This window comes from Peromyscus maniculatus, chromosome X (assembly GCF_049852395.1).
Source record: "Peromyscus maniculatus bairdii isolate BWxNUB_F1_BW_parent chromosome X, HU_Pman_BW_mat_3.1, whole genome shotgun sequence".
Lineage (NCBI taxonomy): Eukaryota > Metazoa > Chordata > Mammalia > Rodentia > Cricetidae > Peromyscus > Peromyscus maniculatus.
Genome location: NC_134875.1, coordinates 143,108,614 through 143,128,711, shown reverse-complemented (window position 1 = coordinate 143,128,711; position 20,098 = coordinate 143,108,614). Strand labels below are relative to the sequence as shown.

The following is a 20,098-nucleotide window of genomic DNA, read 5'->3' as shown; positions in this document are numbered from 1 at the left end:
ATAGACCAATAGCTCTTAAGGAAATAGAAACAGTCATTAAAAGTCTCCCAACTATAAAAAAGCCCAGGACCAGATGGTTTCAGCACAGAATTCTATCAGATCTTTAAAGGGATACTACCAATTCTCCTTAAATTGATCCACACAAGAGAAACAGAAGGAACGTTACCACACACCTTCTATAAGGCTAAAATTACCCTGAATCCAAAACAAACAAAGATACAACAAAGAAAGAGGACTACACACCAATCTTGCTCATGAACATTGATGCAAAAATACTCAATAAAATACTGGCAAACAGACTCCAAGTACACATCAAAACAATTAGTCACTATGATTAAGTAGGATTCATCCCAGAGATGCAAGGGTGGTTCAACATATGAAAGTGTGTCAAGATAATACACCATATAAAAAATCTGAAAGAAAAAAACCACATAATCATCTCACTAGATGCTGAAAAGGCCTTTCACAAAATCCAACACCCCTTCATGATAAAGGTCTTGGAGATATAAGCCACATAAATCATTGCCTCTCCAAGTTGCTTTTGGGAAACAAAATCTCCCAAGATCTTAGTAGCTATGGACTTCCCATATATAATCTGTTTCTATATCTAAGAGGTTTATGAAAGCAAGGTGGCACCATACTCTCCAGTGAAGACATTTGCTTTAATAATTGAACGTCTTTCTTCCGTTCCACTATGGCAGTATTTTTTCTTTTGTTTTCATCAGTTGTTTATTTTATTTTATTTTTTTGGTAAAGTCACCAGGAATTATAACGACTAATTCATGCATAAATTCAAAAGTAAATTACTTTTTAAAAAGGCTATTAACAAATCAGAGGGCTGTTTAAAATGTTGGTCCATTATGACTGTATATTCAGTGGTCATAGTCCACCATTCAGCCTTAGTAGCCATGGAAACATAAGAATTTTTAAAGTGAGTTACTTCTCTGACAACTAGCAGTCACTTACCTTCGTAGAAGAGAAAAAGAGGCAAGTATTTTCCATTTCCAGATGGTTTTATTAATCACATTCAATTTCACAGGGCACAGAATGCCAGAGAGGGTCATTGACATGCGATTAAATATGTGTAAGTCTTGCTGAATATCATAAGTGCCTGGAAGCCGTGTGTGTGAATACAGGAAGCCAGCATTTGCACTGCTGTCTTTGTAGCTTCCTGAAGTTGAGTGTATGAAGGAGCTTTCCTGTGTTGTTTCCTTAACTACAAAATAAGAATAATGATTGGGTGGGTAACATTGCAGGGCCAGTAATAACAGATGTACCAATACTCCTGACGTGTTAAAATAAGAATCCAACTAAGCCAAGATCAGGAGGGGAATGGAAAGGATTGTGGCATCCAGGGGTTGGGGACAATACTGCTCTCAGCTGAAATGTCTGCCTAACAGAACTTCTTTTTCTGAAGGTGTTTCTGTACTTCCTCTGACTCCATTAATGGGCCTTTCCTATTACTGAGAAGACCATCTGTGGTCTTGCTACCGTCCAAATGGATCTACTTATCCAGAATACACAAAGGTAAAAACCTTACATTATATGGAGGCTTTCACATATAGTCTTTATGAAACACAGGAATCCACTCCATGGCTTTCAAACATAGGCAGAAACAGAACCTGACAAGCTAGCTCAGTGTTTTGGAACAACAGCAATCTTCATCCTGTTTCCACTTCTTCTATAAAACTCCACATTCCTGTAGTCCACTGCCTCAAATGTGCCTTGGCAAGGAAGAGGATGTGGGCAGAGTGTTACCCAAGCTACTATCAATTGAAGACCCATCTTGCTGATGGAACTTCCTTAGTAGAACAGCTACTAGCTCCACTAAGTTAGAAAGTACATCTCATAGAGATGGTGAAGCCAAGCATAGTGGCTAGGGAAGGTTTCCTGGAAAGAGATCCCATTTGTAGGTCCCTCAAACCTTCTTCAGGGACAGTGTTAATGACATTATCTACATGCCTAGTGAGTTAATGACTTTGTCTCCTTCCTTTCTGATAAATTATCATCCCTCAGGTAATTTTTTTCCATGAGTAACACTACATCTGAGGATTTGAATTGATGAGTGATTTAAATAAGTTTGTGCAGAGAATTAAGGTGGAGTCTTAGTTTTTTTATTAAGAAAATTTTTCATTCATTTCACACACCAAAGATCCCCCTCTTTCCTTCTGCCCCCCCCCAGCCTCCTCTTCCAACCCATCCCCCACTCCCTCCCACAAGAAGGTAAGGCCTTCCATGTGGAGGTACATTCAGTAGAGGCAAGTCCAAGCTTTTCCCCCTGCCTCAAGACTGCACCATCATAGGTAGTGGACTACTGTTCAAGCAACAGAGATGGATTCTGATCCTACTGCCAGGGGGCCTCCCAGGCAGATCAAGCTACACAACTGTCTCACTATGCAAAGGGTGTCCATCCCATGTAGGCTCCACAGCCATTGATCCAACTTTCATGAGTTCCCTCTAGTGTGGTTTTGGTCGTCCCTGAATGTTTCCCCATCATGATCCTGATGCACTTGCTCATTGAATCCCTCTTCTCTCTCTCTTTGACTGGACTCCTGGAGCTCTGTCTAGTGATTGGCTGTGGATCTCTGCATCTGCTTCCATCAATCATTGGAGAAAATTTCTGTGATAACAGTTAGGGTATTCAGCGGTCTGATCTCTGGGGCAAGCCAGGTCAGTTCAGGCACCCTCTCCACTACTGCTAGTAGCCCAGACTGGGGTCATCCATGGGAATTCCTAGCAACTTCCCTAGCACCAGGTTTTTTCTATCCCCATGATCTCTCTCTCTCTCTCTCTCTCTCTCTCTCTCTCTCTCTCTCTCTCTCTCTCTCTCTCTCTCTCTCTCCCCTCTCTCTCTCTCTTTCTCTCTCTCGTATTTATTTCATTGCATTTCCCATTCTGTAGTCTGTCGTTTTGTCTTGTTGACTGTGTCCTTTGCCCTACAATAGCTTCTAAGTTTCAAGAGGTCCCATGTATTAATTGTTGTTCTCAGTGTCTGTGCTACTGTTGTTATATTTAGGAAGTGATCACTGGTGTCAATGTTTTCAAGACTACTTCCTACTTTTTCTTCAATCAGATTCAGAGTAACCAGATTTATGTTGAGGTCTTTGATCCACATGGACTTAAGTTTTGTGCATAGTGACAGATATGGATCTATTTGCAGCCTCCTACATGTTGACATCCAGTTATGCCAGCACCTTTCGTTGAAGATACTTTCTATTTTTCATTGTATAGTTTGGCTCCTTTGTCAAAAACCACCTTCTGTTTCTATTGTGTGGAACAATTTGAAGAGTATTGGTATTAATGCCCCTTTGACAATATGTTAGAATTCTAAATTGAAACCATCTGGTCCTGGGCTTTTTTAGGCTAGGAGCCTTTTAATGATTGTTTGTATTTCTTTAGGGGTTATTGATCTATTTAAATAGTTCATCTGGTCTTGATTTAACTTCGGTATGTGGTACCTATCCAGAAAATTGTCCGTTTCATTTAGATTTTCCAATTTTGTGGAGTACAGGTTTTTGAAGTATGACCTGATGATTCTCTGGATTTCCTCATTGTTAGTTGTTACATCTACCTTTTTATTTCTGATTTTATTAATTTTGATGCTCTCTCTCTCTCTCTGCCTTTGTGTTAGTCTGGATAAGGGCTTGTCTATCTTGTTGGTTTTCTCAAAGAACAACTCTTTGTTTCGTTTATTCTTTATATTGGTCTCTTTGTTTCTATTTTATTGATTTCAGCTCTTAATTTGATAATTTCCTTGCATCTATTGCTCCTGTGTGACTTTGCTTTTTCTTGTTCTAGAGCTTTCAGGTGTGTTGTTAAGTCACTAATGTGAGATTTCTCCAACTTCATCATGTGGGCATTTAGAGCTATGAATTTTCCCTTTAGCACTGCTTTCATAGTGTCCCATAGTCTGGGTATGTAGTACATTGATTTTCATTGAATTCTAGGAAGTCTTTAATTTCTTTCTTATTTCTTCTTTAAAACATTGGTGATTCGTTTGAGCATTATTCAGTTTCCATGAGATTGTAGGCTTTCTGTAATTTTTGTTGTTGTTGAAATCTAACTTTAAACCATGGTGATCTGATAGAATATAGGAGGTTATTCCATTTTTTTTGTATCTGTTGAGATTTGCTTTGTGACCAAGTATGTGGTTGATTTTATAGAAAGTTCCATCAGGTGCTAAGAAGAAGGTATTTTGTGTTAGGTTGGAATGTTCTGTAGATATCAATTAAGTCTATTTGAGTCAACATCATTTAAGCCCCTTATTTCTCTGTTAAGTTTCGATTTTGCAGATCTGTCCAATGGTGAGTGTAGGGTGGTGAAGTCTCTCACTATTAATGTGTTTGGTTTGATGTGTGATTTAAGCTTTAATAATTTTTTTCATATGTGGGTGCCCTTGTATTTGTGGTATAAATGTTCAGAATTGAAACTTTGTCTTAGTGGATTCCTGTGATGAACGTGTAATGCCCTTCTCAATTGCTTTTGATTGATTTTAGTTTGAAGTCTATTTTGTTAGATATTAGGATAGCTATACCAGCTTGTTTCTTAAGTCCATTTGATTGGAAAGACTTCCCATCCTTTTACTCTGAGGTAATGTGTATCTTTGAAATTGAGGTATGTTTCTTGTATGGAGCAGAAAGATGGGTCTGCTTTCATATCCATTCTACTAGTCTGTGTCTTTTTATAGGTGAATTAAGACAATTGATATTAAGGGATATTAAAGACCAGTGATTATTAATTCCTGTTATCTTTTGGTGGTAGTGTGTGTGTATTTCTCTTCTTTGGAATTTACTGCTGTGGGATGATCTATTGTCTGTGTTTCATGGTTGTATCTGATTTCCTTAGGTTGGTATTTTCCTTTTAGTGCTTTCAGTAGGGCTGGATTTGTGGATAGGTATTGTTTAAATCTGGTTTTGTTTGGGAATATCTTACTCACTCTGTTTATGGCTATTTTAAAGTTTTGTCGGTTATGTTAGTCTAGGCTGGCATCCATGGTCTCTTACTGTCTGCATTACATCTGTCCATGTCCTTCTGGCTTTCAAAGTCTCCCTGGAGAAGTAGGGTGTTATTCTGATGGGTCTGCCTTCGTAAGTCTCTTGGCCTTTTATCTTAGCTGCTCTTAATATTCTTTCTTTATTATGTATGTTTAGTGGTTTAATTATTATGTGGTGAGGGGACATTTTGGGGGGGGACAGTCTGTTTGGTGTTCTATAAGCTTATTGCATCTCCATAGGTATTTCCTTCTTTAAGTTGGGAAAGTTTTCTTCCATGATTTTTGTTGAATAAATTTTCTGTGCCTTTGATTTGGTATTCTTCTCCTGTTTCTATCCCTATTATTCTTAGGTTTGTCTTTTCATGGTGTCCAAGATTTCCTGGACATTTTGTGTTATTACTTTTTTGGCTTTGGTATTTTCTTTTTTTTATTTTTGTTGTGTTTTTAACTTTAGTCCCATAATGTTTATTGTTATTTTAGAGAAAAAATGTGGTTTGGGTTTTTTTTTGTTTTTTGATTGTTTGTTTGTTTTTTGTATCTATAACTTAGTCATAGGAGGGTTGGTAATTTTTTTTGAGATTTCTTATGTTCTGTTTTGATAATAAAATGCTCTTCAATTAAAGACAGTTTCTTTCTTATTGCTTGTTGTGGCTTTTATTTGTTCTCCTTGCCTGTTGTAGTTTCCAGAATGTCTATTAATGTATCCAATATGACTGGGAACATTCCACCTTCACAGTCATGTTCCTGACCTCCAAAGGAAACCGCTTCCTCTTTTAGCACTGTGATGTCACCTGTAACCATTCTGCACATGTTCTTTATGAAGTTGTTCAAGTTCCCTCTGGTTACATTTTCCCGAGGGCATTTTATCATGAAAGGGTATTGAATGTGTCAAAGACTTTTAATAGTCCCATCACTTCTCTGGAGAGCTGCTTGATATTTAACCTCTGGTCTCTCTGGCTCTTATAATTTTTCCACCTCCTTCTTCCATGATTTTTCCTGAGCTTTAGGTATAAAAATTGTGTCATAGATGTATCAATCATAGTTGGGTACCCTATGGTCACCCTCTGATTTCAACAAATTCTCTGATTTGTGGATCTCTGTAATAGCCCTATCTGTTGTAAGAAGAAGCTTCTTTGATCAGGGGTCAGAGATACTCTTCCCTAGATACAAGGGTAAGTGTTCAGAATGAAGTTAGGACTCATATTGCATTAGGAGATGGCAGTAGTAGAGTCTATGGCCTCTCTAACCATTTGTGGTTGCCTAGGTTTACAGTTTTAGGCATGAATGCCCCAATACCAAGGAGGTATTGGACTCAATTAAAAAGCTGTTGGTTACTCTCAAGATAAAAGTGTCACTATTGTGCCATTGAGGGTACCTTGCCTGCATGGTCATTGTTGTGGTTCATAGGCTTTAAAGCTTGGTGGGACTATTGATTGCTTTTTACCCCTGGCAGCTTTCATAGCACAGTATAAATATATTTCTTCTACGAACTTAACATAAACCAATAACTTTACCTTGGGTTAAGCAGATTGATCTTCATAATGTGGATGGACCTCATTCAATGAAGGCTTTACTCTCAAGAGACTAGTGTCTTCAGCAAGAGAATTCCCTCTGTGGGTTACTTTCTCACTCAAATAGCAACTTTTTCCTGATTTTTCAGGTCAACTCTTACCCTGAAGATTTTGGACTTGCCAATTTGTACAGTCCCATGGGCCACACACTTAAGATCAGTCTGCTAACATAAGCACACACACCAATATCTCCATTTCTCTGAAGATCCCTGAATAACATAGCAACACACATACTGCTGCCAAGATCAGTGAGTAATTCTTTACTTTTCATCTCACATAAAATTCTAGAAACCTCCTTGAAATATTCTGCAAATTACCGTTGAAAGAGATTCTTTCTCAGATTTTTCTCTCACTTTACTGGTCATTGTCCTAATTACTTTTATAAATTTCTTTTTTTGTAAAACTGAAATTTATTATAATCCACAGTCGTTCTAGGGACCTCCATGCTATATACATAGCCCCCATGGTTCTATGGGTTGTGGTCTGATTGTTCTTTATTTTATATCTAGAATCCACTTATGAGTGAGTACATACCATGACTGTCTTTCTGGGTTTGGATTACCTCACTCAGGATGATTTTTTCTAGTTCCATCCATTTGCCTGAAAATTTCATGCTTTCATTGTTTTTCTCTGCTGAGTAGTACTCCATTGTGTTTATGTACCACATTTTTTTTTTCATCCATTCTTCTGTTGCGGGCATCTAGGTTGTTTCCAGGTTCTGGCTATTACAAATAGTGCTGCTATGAACATAGCTGAGCATGTATCTTTATGGTATGAATCAGCATTCCTTGGGTATATGCCCAAGAGTGGAATGGCTGGGTCTTGAGGTAGTTCGATTCCTAATTTTCTGAGAAACCAACATACTGACTTCCACAGTGGTTGTACAAGCTTACATTCCCACCAACAGTGGAGGAGTGTTCCCTTTGCTCCACATCCTCTCCAACATTGACTGTCATTGGTGTTTTTGATCTTTGCCATTCTGACAGGTGTAAGGTGGTATCTCAGAGTCGTTTTGATTTGCATTTCTCTGATGATTAAGGATGTTGAGCATTTCTTTAAATGTCTTTCAGCCATTTGTGATTCTTGTTTTGTGAATTCTCTGTTTAGCTCTTTAGTCCATTTATAATTGGACTGTTTACTATTTTGATGTCTAGTTTCTTGAGTTCTTTATATACTGTGGAGATCAATCCTCTGTCAGATGTGGGGTTGGTGAAGATCTTTTCACATACTGTTGGCTGTCTTTTTGTCTGATTGACTGTGTCTTTTGTCCTGCAATGCTTCTCAATTTTGAGAGGTCCCATTTATTAATTATTGTTCTGAGGGTCTGTGTTGTTGGTGTTTTATTTAGGAAATGGTCTCTGGTGCCAATGCGTTCAAGAGTGCTTCCTACTTTCTTTTCTATTAAGTTTAGTGTAACTGGATTTATGTTCAGGTCTTTGATCCACTTGGACTTGAGTTTAGTGCATGGTGACAGATATGGATCTATTTGTAATCTTTTCAATATTAACATCCAGTTGTACCAGCACCATTTGTTGAAGATACTTTCTTTTTTCCATTGTATAGTTTTGGCTCCTTTGTCAAAAACCAGGTGTTCACATGTGCATGGATAGTCAGGGTCTTCAACTCGATTCCATTGGTCCATATGTCAGTTTTTATACCATTACCAAGCTGTTTTTAATACTATAGCTCTATAGTGGAGTTTGAGGTCAGGGATGGTGATGCCTTCAAAAGTTGCTTTATCATATACGATCCTTTTAGCTATCCTGGGTCTTTTGTTTTTCCATATGAATTTGAGTATTTTTCTTTCCAAGTCTGTGAAGAATTGTGTTGGGATTTTGATGGGGATTGCATTGAATCTGTAGAAATGCTTTTGGTAAGATTGCCATTTTTACTATGTTAATCCTACCTATTTCTTAGCATGGGAGATCCTTCCATTTTCTGATATCTTCTTCAATTTCTTTCTTTAGAGATTTAAAGTTCTTATCAAAAAGGTCCTTCACTTGTTTATTTAGTGTTATCCCAAGGTATTTTCTATTATTTGAGGCTATTGTAAAGGGTGCTGTTTCTCTGACATCTTTCTCAGCTGTTTTAACATGTGTGTATAGGAGGGCTACTGATTTTATTTGAGTTGATCTTGTATCCTGCCACTTTACTGAAGGAGTTTATCAGCTGTAGGAATTCCCTGGTAGAGTTTTTGGGGTCACATATGTATACTATCATATCATCTGCAAATAATGAAAGTTTGACTTCTTCCTCTCCAATTTGTATCCCTTTGATCTCCTTTTGTTGTCTTATTGCTCTAGCTAGAACTTCTACTACTATATTGAATAAATATGGGGAGAGTGGACAGCCTTGTTTTGTTCCTGAATTTAGTACTATCACTTTGAGTTTCTCTCCATTTAATTTGATGTTGGCTGTTGTCTTGCTATAAGTTGCCTTTATTATGTTTAGAAATGTTCCTTGTATTCCTGGTCTTTCTAAGACCTTTATCATGAAGGGGTGTTGGATTTTGTCAAAGGCTTTTTCAGCATCTTTCAGTTTGTTTATATTGTGTATTACACTGACAGATTTTCGTATGTTGAACCATCCTTGCATCCCTGGGATGAATCCTACTTGGTCATGATGGATAATTGTTTTGATGTATCCTTGGATTTGGTTTGCCAATATTTTGTTGAGTATTTTTGCATCAATGTTCATGAGAGAGGTTGGTCTGGAGTTCTCTTTCTTTGTCGCATCTTTGTGTGGTTTGGATATCAGGGTAATTGTAGCCTCATAAAAAGAGTTTGGTAGTGTTCCTTCTGTTTCTATTGTGTGTATCACTTTGAAGAGTATTGGTATTAGTTCTTCTTTGAAAGTCTGGTAGAATTCTGGACTGAAACCATCTGGTCCTGGGCTTTTTTTGGTTGGGAGACTTTTGATGACTGTTTCTATTGCTTTAGAGGTTATTGGTCTATTTAAATGGTTTATCTAGTCTTGATTTAATTTAGTATGTGGTATTTATCCAGAAAATTGTCCATTTCTTCCTGGTTTTCCATTTATATTGAGTACAGGTTTTTGAAGTATGATCTGATGATTCTCTGGTCTTCTTCCTTGTCTCTTGTTATGTCTCCCTTTTCATTTCTGATTTTGTTAATTTGGGTGCTCTACCTTTGCCTTTTTGTTAATTTGGCTAGGGGTTTGTCTATCTTGTTGATTTTTTCAAAGAACCAACTCTTTGTTTCTTTGATTTTTTTGTATTGTTTTCTTGTTCTCTATTTCATTGATTTCAGGCCTCAGTTTGAATATTTCCTGGTGTCTGTTTCTCCTGGGTGAGTTTGTTTCTTTTTGTTCTAGAGCTTTCAGTTGTGCTGTTAGTTCACTGGTATGGGACTGCTCCATCTTCTTTATGTGTGCATTTAGAGCTATGAATTTTCCTCTCAGCACTGCTTTCATAGTGTCCCATAAGTTTCGGTATGTTGTACGTTACTTTTCATTGAATTCTAGGAAATCTTTAATTTATTTCTTTATTTCTTCCTTGAGCCATTGATGTTTCAGGTAGGCATTATTCAGTTTCCATGAGTTTGTGGGTTTTCTATAATTTTTGTTGTTGTTGAGGTCTAATGATCTTCTAGCTTTCATAGTCTCTATTGAGATGTCTGGTGTTATTCTGATGGGTTTGCATTTATATATTACTTGGTCTTTTTCCTTTGTGGCTCTTAATATTTTTTCTTTGTTCTGTGTGTTTAGTGTTTTGATTATTATGTGGTGAGGGGACTTTTTTTGGATCCAGCCTATTCAGTATTCTGTAAGCTTCTTGTATCTTAATAGGTATTTCTTTCTTTGGGTTAGGAAAGTTTTCTTCTACGATTTTGTTGAATATATTTTCTGGGCCTTTGAGTTGGTATTCTTCTCCTTCTATCCCTATTATTCTTAGGTTTGGTCTTTTCATGGGGTCCCAAATTTCCTGTACGTTTTGTGTTAAGATGTTTTTGTCTTTAGTGTTTTTTTTTTTTGACTGAAGAATCTATTTTCTCTATTGTGTCTTCAGTGTCAGAGATTCTCTGTTCCATCACCTGCAATCGGTTGGTTATGCTTGTTTCTGTAGTACCTGTTCGTTTTGTCAGGATTTCTATTTCCAACATTCCCTCAGCATGTGTTTTCTTTATTGTCTCAAATTCATTTTGCAGATCTTGGAATGTTTCTCTCATCTGTTTAATTGCTTTTTCTTGGATTTCTTTGATTTCTTCCCATTTTTTGTTTGTTTTTTCTTCCAATTTTTATGGCAGTTTTTCATTTCCTTCTTAATGGAGTTTTTCATTTTCTCTTTAAGGGAAATTTTTATTTCCTCTTTAATGGAGTTTTTCATTTCCTCTTTTTTTTGCAGTTTAAAATAATCTAATTATGGATTTTTTTATTTTACAATGCTATTCAGTTCTACATAATAGCCACAGATTCCCTTGTTCTCTCCCTTCCTGTCCCCCATCTCCTTCCCCCCAGAACACCCCCCATTCCCACCTCCTCCAGATCAAGGTCTCCCCCAAGGACTGGGATCTACCCAATAGACTCAGTCCAGGCAGGTCCAGTCCCCTCCTCCCAGATTAAGCCAAGTGTCCCTGCATAAATCCCAGGTTTCAAACAGCTAACTCATGAAACTAGCCCAGGACCTGGTTTCACTGCCTAGATGCCTCCCAAACAGATCAAGCCAATCAACTGTCTCACCTATTCAGAGGGCCTGATCCAGTTGGGGGCCCCTCAGCCTTTGGTTCATAGTTTATGTGTTTCCATTTGTTTGATTATTTGTCACTGTGCTTTATCCAACCTTGATTTCAACAATTCTCGCTCATATAATCCCTCCTCTTTCTCACTAAATAGATCCCAGAGCTCCACCCAGGGCCTAGCCGAGCATGTCTGCATCCAGATTCCTCAGTCCTTGGATGGGGTTTATGGCACAACTATTAGGGTGTTTGACCATCCCATCACCAGAGTAGGTCAGTCCCAGCTTTCTCTTGACCATTGCCAGCAGTCTTTGTGGGGGCATCTCTTTGGATTTCTGTGGGCCTCTGTAGCACTTTGTTTCTTCCTTTTCTCATGTGGTCTTCATTTACCATGGTCTCCTATGTGTTTTTCTCCCTCCCTTTTCTTGATCCTTGTATTCTGCTGGTTACTTGCATCTTTGTTTCCTGTTTGTTTACTCATATTTTCTATTTCCAGCATTCCTTCTGTTTGTGTCTTCTTCATTGTTTCTATTTCCCTTTTCAGGTTTTGAACTGTTTCCTTCACATGTTTAATTGCTTTTTCATGGTTTTCTTGCCTTTCTTTAAGGGATTTATTGATTTCCTCCTATTTTTCATTTGCCTTTTCCTCTATTTCTTTATTGATTTTTTCCAATTTTTTGTTTGTCTTTTCCTCAATTCCTTTAAGGGAATTTTTCATTTTTTCTTGAAAGGCCTCTATCATCTTCATGAAGCTATTTTTAAGGTCATTTTCTTCTGATTGTTCTACATTATTATGTTAGGTCTTACTGTTAGAAGAGGGCTAGGTTCTGTTGATGCCATATTGTTCTTTATGTTGTATGTATTTTTGCATTGAAATCTACCCATCTCTTCCTCTAATAGGTGCAATAGGTGTCTGTGTCTGAGCAAGCTGCTATTCGTCCACTCTGTGCTTTTTGTGTCTGTGACTCAGGGGGTCCCTTTGTGTCCAGTCTTGGCTCTTGGTCTAATTGGAGCGGGCAGATTCTAAATATCACTTGGCCCAATGCAAGCTAGCTGATTCTGTGACTCATCTAGTTGCTCTTGGTCTTCTCAGGGCTCTTGGTATAGTTAGAGCTGGTGGAATATATGTCTTAGAAAACCTCTCTTGGTTCAGTGAGAACTGACAGATTATGTGTCTGAGGTAGCCACCATTGAACCAATGAGAGCTGGTGGATTCCTTATCTCAGCATGTTGTTGGGGTTGTAGGCAGAAGGGTATTGGGTAGTGCTTGGGGTATCGAATGTAGGGTCGGATGGGAGGGGTTAGTGGAGAAGCCTGGCCAAAGGAAATTTTCCTTGCTAGCCAGCATCTGGGGAAGAGTTGTCTGGGGGTTCTTGGGGACTGTTTGTTTCCCAGTGTCTGGGTCCCAGAGGCAGGACTCTCTGGGAGGGAGGGGAGTCACTCACCTCTTGGTCCAATGCGAGCTGGAAGATTCCTAGTCTCAGGAAATTACTGGGATCCCAGGCACATGGGTATTGGAGTAGGGCTTGGGTCTTGTAGATTGCAGGGTCTGATAGGGGATTAGGGGAGGCTGGCCATGGGGAGTTTTCCCTACTGGCCAGCAACCCATGGAGGCTTAGTTTTATGTTCAAAGAAGGTATTTGAATACGTGAAGAGAAAATGATGGAAATATCCATGAAACCTCATATTTTACACAGAGATTTTAGTTTTCTTATACTGAGGAATGAGTTCAGAGTCTTATTCATCTTAGGTGATCACTATAACACTAAGCTATGTCACCATCCCAAATACCTACATGTCTTGAAAGTCATTCTCAATCTAGCTTTAATTATGAGATATATGTGGTTCTTGGTTTTTTAGTAATAATTACATTTCAGAAAATACTAATAAGAAGTACAGTGTATACTACTCCATTGATCTACCTAGAGTTCTTTATTTGGTGTGTGTCTTTTGGGTTAATATACATTTGTGAATAAATATATGCATATGTATACACATATGTGTATATACTTGTATACACATGAACGCAGTATGAATGGCATTCTCACATGATTGGATATACCATGTGAATTATAGTTTTCATTTTTTGATTTCAGCAGGCCATGTAGGTTAGTTCCTTTTTTAATAGTCATGAGAACTTTCATCACATTATTTTAGAAGTGATAATTTATTTGAGCATTCTTTTGTTTATTACCGTCATTTACATTATTCATAATATTTCTATATTACAAACAAAGGTGAATAAACATGATCTTAGTGTGATATTGCAAACCCCAATCTCACTGTCAATTACAAGCACTGAAACACCTGGTCAACAAATATGAACATTTCAGCATTTGATGGATATTATGAAATTGTTGTCCAAAATATCATAAAGTAGCTATTCCCACTATACTCAGGAATCTTTAAGCTTCTCTTACTATTATTTACAGTGTTCAGAATAGTAATCTGTACATAGACCACTGAAATATCTGCATGTGACAACAGGGAAAATGGTATGAGAGCACAGTGCTCTCTAAGCCATGACTCCTCTTTTCCTGCCTTCCCTTGTATTCTCACTGACTCTATTCTTCTTTGATGCCTTCTTCAGATTTGCCAACATGAAGGAGTACATCTTCAAGTTCAGTGGCCTGATTTGCAGTACATCAGCTTTAGTATTTGAAATCATCCTTGCAGACAGCCAATGCTGGCGCCTGTGGGAGTTTAACAACAAGCTTGTGCAATTTGTGTCAATTGGACTCTGGGAAGCTTATTACACTCAGGACTTTAACATCTCTGGGTCTATGACCAGGATGGTGGTTCACACCCCTATCAATGAAACCTGGAACAAGTCATCGGAATTTCAATATTTACAAGTCCTGATAGCATGGGCCATATCGATGAAAATCCTAGTCCTGATTTTCACTTCAGTGGCCATTAAGATCAGCTGCATGGAAGACCCATTCATTGAGATACAGCTGTTTTGCTACAAGATGTCTGCCATAATTTTGGCTGTGAGCAGCCTTTTCACTCTTGTTACTGTAACCTTGAACCACCTCGTAGACATGTATGGGCAAACCACACTTGACTTTCCACCTGACTTTCCCGTAAAGAAAGTAGATATTATAAAGAAACACTGCACAAAGGTGTTCCCAATGGGTGTCCTGACAGCCACAATGTCGCTCTTTGGTGTCATTTCGTTCCTCTATGAGATGATCTTCTTGACAATACAGAGTCGGGTGAGGGCACCATGTGCTTCCAAACTGGCTGAGCAAAAGGCCTGAAGTGAGGGCTTTGGCATTTGTAACATCTACCAAGAGAATCCTTGAAGAAATTGCCCATTTTCACACAGTATTTGCAATCACCAACTCATTCCAAATAAAATATCAACTTGGTTTCTGGGGTGTATCTAAATTGTATATCCTCCCTTCCTGTCAAATACACTCCTTTCTTTAACTGTTTTCTCATTCTAACCTCTGTGGGTGATGATCATGTCTTTGGATGCTGCCAACAAGCAGCAGCAGGCAAGAGTACTGGTAAAATGTAAGTTGCTTAAATAAACATGATATATACAAGGTGAAAGAGGGATTGTAAGTAAGCTGATACCTCAACACACATACACAAGAACCCCACATTCCTGTGTGGAAACACTTAAGTACTCACATCTCTGGAGGGGAGAGCTGGATGTCTCAGCCTTAGCACTGCTGGTAATATGGGATGCTCCCTTGAAGTAAGAAGGCAATGCTGTACACTGAATATGCCATTGCCATCTGCAGACTGTCTCTACTAGAAAGCAGTAGCCATATCCTAATTCCCTGGTTGTGAAGATCACAAAAGACCAGGCATCTCCAATGTGCTCTGATGGGCCATGTGATGTGCAGAAGACAGGACAGCTTGTCAGAGTTGGGTTTCTTGTTTTATCATCTCCACCACTGTGTTCAATCTCACATTATAAGGCTTGATGGCACACACTCTTACACAGTGAGCAATCTCACCCACCTCAAGTTTATTGCTTTGAAGATACAATATTCTCTCCCTTGTTGCTATAAGTTGAAGTTCATTTCATTATGCAAAATACATTTATTCCATCTTTAAAACAGTCCCATGTTTCTTTGAGAGTCCAGTGTCTTTTTTGGGACTTGGCAGGATTTCAACAGTGAGACCCTGGACAATCATAAATCGACTCCCAGACTTCTAACATAAAATGGTACAGAGTAAACATTACCATTATAAAAGGGAAGAGTGTGCGCACGGGATGCTCACATTGGATGGGAGCGGTCGAGTGGTCTCTTCAGACAAACCGGAAAGCACCTTGGGCCCAACACTCGCAGTCGCCTTCCTGACACACAGAACTAGCAGACACGGAGCCCGGTGTCAGGAAGTCAAAGATACTCTGCTTCTCTGGAGAAGCATGTGATAATGTACAGTGTGTGTACACGGAGGGAACAGTTGGTCAGAAGTGGCTTCTTGGTTCCCCAAGGGGAAAGACTGGCTTTGTAATGATCATTTTCCTTATTTATTTTATTAAACTGGTGGAGTCCGAGCGTTACGTGAAGTGCCGGTGATTCTGTCAGCAAATCTCAGCATATTTTATTAGTTTTTCGGCAGAAGTAGTCTGTTGTTTGTTTCTGTTTTTAAGGTGAACTGAAAATTCTAGCTGAAATCACTAAGATAATCATGAGATGATTGCAGTGAGCGGGCTGACGCGGTCAGGAGGAGCTGTCCCTGGCTGAATGTTTGCTCTTTGTCATAGTTTGTCACTTGCTTTTTTTTAAGCTTTAATTTCAGTAAAGTAGAAATTCCCTGTTGGTAGAATGATCAAGGAAACCCGTGTGATGCTGGCATGTTGTCGGCCAGAACCCCAAACTCCTCACAGCTGTGCTGTTTTGAGTCTCTCGCCTTGGGATGGACTGCTAGAATCTTCAGAATCCCAGCAGCAGGGAGGAGCTAGAGCCCTTTGCAAGATGACACTTTGGGGAGGTAGACCAGTAATCCAGAAAAGAAGCCCCTCCCCTCCTGACCCGCACATCCATTAGAACGGTGTTCAGAAGCTTGTGACAGGAGTCTCCTGTATGTCTGAGCATCAAGTAGCTTGGCAGTGGCTGAACGTAACTTGTAGAAAGCAACTGAGGATTATAGTCCAAGTCACAGCAGCCAGGCTCTGGATAGTCCATCTCACTGCATTCTTCATGCGGTGGTGGTGGCCTGCTGATAAGCCCCTAATTTTCCAAGGTAATTTTACTAAAACTGTTGACTGAGAAGCAAACAGCAAAAAGAAATGTTTTGTGCTGCTATTATTAACATTTACTTTCTGTACTTTTTAGCTCAGTAAATGACTTCATCTGTTCGTCCCATAAGCATGATTGTAACAGGGTCACTTAGCTAATCGGACTTCGTAGACAGATGTGCTGGGAGAAGAAGATGACCTTTTGACAGACTCATTTTATGGTGTCTGAAGCCTTACCCTGGCTGGGGTTTGTGATCTGCGGGCTTTACCCAGAGAACACAAGTAGGAGCGTTGGGGGGTCAGGGCCATTGAGAGCACGTGATGTTGAGGGCTTAAAACAAATTGTGTTGGAATCCAGAACTGCGTTTTTTGCAGCTTTGTGTTCAACGAAAAAGCATAAAGTATGGCTGAGTTCTCGAGGCTGCCTCGTGCAGCCCTGAAGTACGGTCTTGTTTGTTTGCACACAGATTTTGAATTTAAGGCATATGCAGGAAAAGGCCTAGTTAAGTTCTGGATGGTGGCAAGTTCTAGCAAGGTTGCTAAGGTCCTGGCAGGAGATCAGGTCTGCCCGGGGCAGTCGGCAGGCGAGGACAACTTACTGGCTGTTGGCTCTAACTCTGTTTTATTCTTAGTGCAGAAGGACCTAAGTAAAACATTTTGAATTTTATCAGAAACTTTATCAGTAAACTTTAAAAACATACAGGGTTTGGGTTGGGGACTGGGAGTATCAGGTATAGGAAGTGAAGAAGGTGACCCCCCCAGCACACGTTTCAAGGTGATCGTTCTTTGCCTGCGATGATGATGATGAGGGCAGATGCAGGTGTGAACAAGGCTAATTGCTGTGTAATTATGTACATGTTTGCTGGGGCAGCTGTCCCAAATTTTGTATATTAGAACAAAAGTTTCTATGAATTATCATAACTAAAATTAAATATTCTAAGTTAAGCCCCACTTCTGGGTCATGTGGCTTCTGTCATAGGAATTTTACCTTTAGAAGGTCACTGAAGACAGGAGCCACGTGGCTTAGGAAGGGGGCAAGGAAATGTGCTGTAGTGGCCTTCCGGCCTCAGCCATCAGTGGAGGGTTTTCCTTAACTTGATGGCCATAGGAAGACCTCACTTTCAAATCCTCCTGATACTTTCTGTAAAGATGCTTTTCCTTAAAGATTCTCTTCATGAGGGATGTGGCTGGGAGCTGGGAGGCAAGGTGCTAGAGTCCTAGCTCTCCGGTGAACTCAACTGTGTGACCTTGGGCAAGTCACTTACCCTCTCTGTGCTTCAGTTCCCTCCTGTAAATGGGAGTAATACCTACCTCACAGGGTTGTTTTCGGGATGAATTCGAGGTCCTGTCTGTAATGCATTTAAGGTTCTTGAAGAAGGCGCTATATAAATACAAAGTCTTATCTATTAAAGTTGAAAAAAAATAAAATCTTACAGAGTAAATATTACCATTATAAAAGGGAGGAGTGTGGACATGGTAAGGGAAGAGTGTCTTGAATGACGACCTACACCCAAGACAGAAAAATCTCAATCCCGAAGCTCTATATTATACCTGTCATTTAGTGATATGATGGTATGTATCATTTTGGAGTCAAGGGGCTGAAGAAACCCTGGCCTTCCAGTTTTACTGGCTGTAGCACTATAACCTATCCTTCTTTCTCTCTTTTCTTTTTTCTTTCTTTCTCTCTTCCTTCATTTCTCTGTCTCTCTCTATCTCTCTGTCTCTATCTGTCTTTCTCTCTCCCTCTCTCTCTCTATTTCTTGGATTGTTGAGACAGGGTTTCTCTGTGAAACAGAGTCATGGGTGTGCTTGAACTTACTCTGTAGAACTGGCTTGCCTCAAACATATAGAGATTCACCTGCCTGTGCCTCCTGAGAGCGAGGATTAAAGGTGTGTGCCACCATTGCGCAGCTTGAAGCCTCTTTCTTGAGCTCTCTACAATATATACATGTAGCTTTACATGCCAAGCACATCAAGGGCCTGTCTTCCAACATTCTACTGTCTCCACTGAAGCATCAAGTTCATATTCAGTTTCATGAAGGGGTCTTCTAGTATTACTGGATGGCCTTCATGGGTCTCAAGCCATGATATACATTACATGACCTTAGGGGTTCTGAAACTGTGAATCAAGATTCTATTTACCATATAATCTTGAGTTTGTGCTTACTGAAAATTCAGTACCACATGGAATATTCTCCCCAATTCTTTGGCAGGTTGTGATGGAATGGGATGGAACCTGGCTATGCTGGATAGGGTTTTTTTGTTTTGTTTTTTTGTTTTTGGGGTTTTTGTCACCTTGATGCAGTCTTGATTCATCTGAAAGAGTAAACTTTAGTTGAGTGAATGCCTTCAGGAAACTGGCCTTTAAGAGAGTGTGTGGAAGCTGGGTGTGGTGGTTCACACCATTGATCTCAGCACTTAGAAGGCAGAGGCAGTGGTTCTCTATGGATTCGAGGCCAGCCTATCCTACAGAGCAAGTTCCAGGACAGGCAGGGTACACAGAAAAACCCTGTCTCAAAAAAGCAAAACAAAGAAAAATAGAAAGTGTGTGGATCATTCTCTTGAGGAATGATTAACCTGGGAGGATCTAGTTCACTGTGTGTGATACATGTGTTCGAGAGTTGCATAAGGAAGCAAGCTGAGGTAGCCATGGAGAGCAACTGAGTGTTCCTTCATGGTATGTGCTTCAGTTCCTGTCTCCAAGTTTCTGCCTTGGTTCCTTACCTATGTGTTCTGTCAGTAATGGACTGTGAATCTCTTGCTGTGGCTTTCTCTAAAGTGAACTTCCCCAGAATCAAACCCAACTGCAATATCTCTACCCTAAAAGGCCTACCTTGGGATGCTTAGCTCAGATACGGTCTTTACCTGGTGAGGTTTCCAGAATCTCTCCTGCCAGCCCAATCCACACTGTACCAGGCCCAGAGCTGGTCACATGGATTCTTCATTTAACTGTAGCTGGTGAATTCCCTATGAGCCAGTACCACCCCTACACTCTAGATGAAGCCTATACATCATCTTTGCTCATAGAATTTCCCTGAACTTCTCCTGCCAGAACCATCTACGAAATCCCAGACCTAAGTCCCATAATGCAGCTCCTGCACTTGCTATTTCTGTGTAGTTCCCCTACATCCAAGCCTGCCTATGCCAGCTGTACACGCCAGGCCTAACTCCTATGCACAGATCTTGTACCAACTTTGCTTGAACGGTCCACAGATATTCCCTTGCTTGTGCAATGTTTACCCTTTCAAGCCTGGTCCTAATCAGACAGCTCTTAAACCAAATTTCCTGGTGAGTTCCTCCTGTAGTAAGCCCAAATGTGCAATATGCCTAAGATGCCTAGATAGCTAAGTATGTGTAGATCAAGCAAAGTGTTTACTTTGTGAGGAAGTCTGAGCCTCCCCTGTCAGCACTATATCCAACTCCCTTGAACAGGTCACCCTGGATTTCCCTATTGTACTCCCAGAACCAAGCTCACTCCTGCTGTCTGCACTCTCCTAGGCCTAACTCTGCATGTCTATGTTGTGCACCCCCTTTTTCTGGTCATCTCCCCATAGGCTTTCCTGCGATCAACATCACTTCATATCCCGGTCCAGCTCTGGCCAAAAAATGCCACACCAGATTTCACTGGTGAGTT

The 20,098-nt window shown here is 39.8% G+C and overlaps 1 protein-coding gene across 1 annotated transcript; it reads left to right on the top strand.

Moving 5' to 3' along the window:
• Positions 1 to 930: 930 nt before the first annotated feature.
• LOC143270766 (uncharacterized) lies at positions 931 to 14,633 on the top strand. Its single transcript, XM_076561834.1, has 3 exons — positions 931 to 987; positions 1,418 to 1,527; positions 13,849 to 14,633. Exons 2-3 carry the CDS (start codon positions 1,499 to 1,501, stop codon positions 14,519 to 14,521), a joined length of 702 nt encoding a protein of 233 aa, XP_076417949.1. The 5' UTR covers positions 931 to 987; positions 1,418 to 1,498; the 3' UTR covers positions 14,522 to 14,633.
• The last annotated feature ends 5,465 nt before the right edge of the window (positions 14,634 to 20,098 follow it).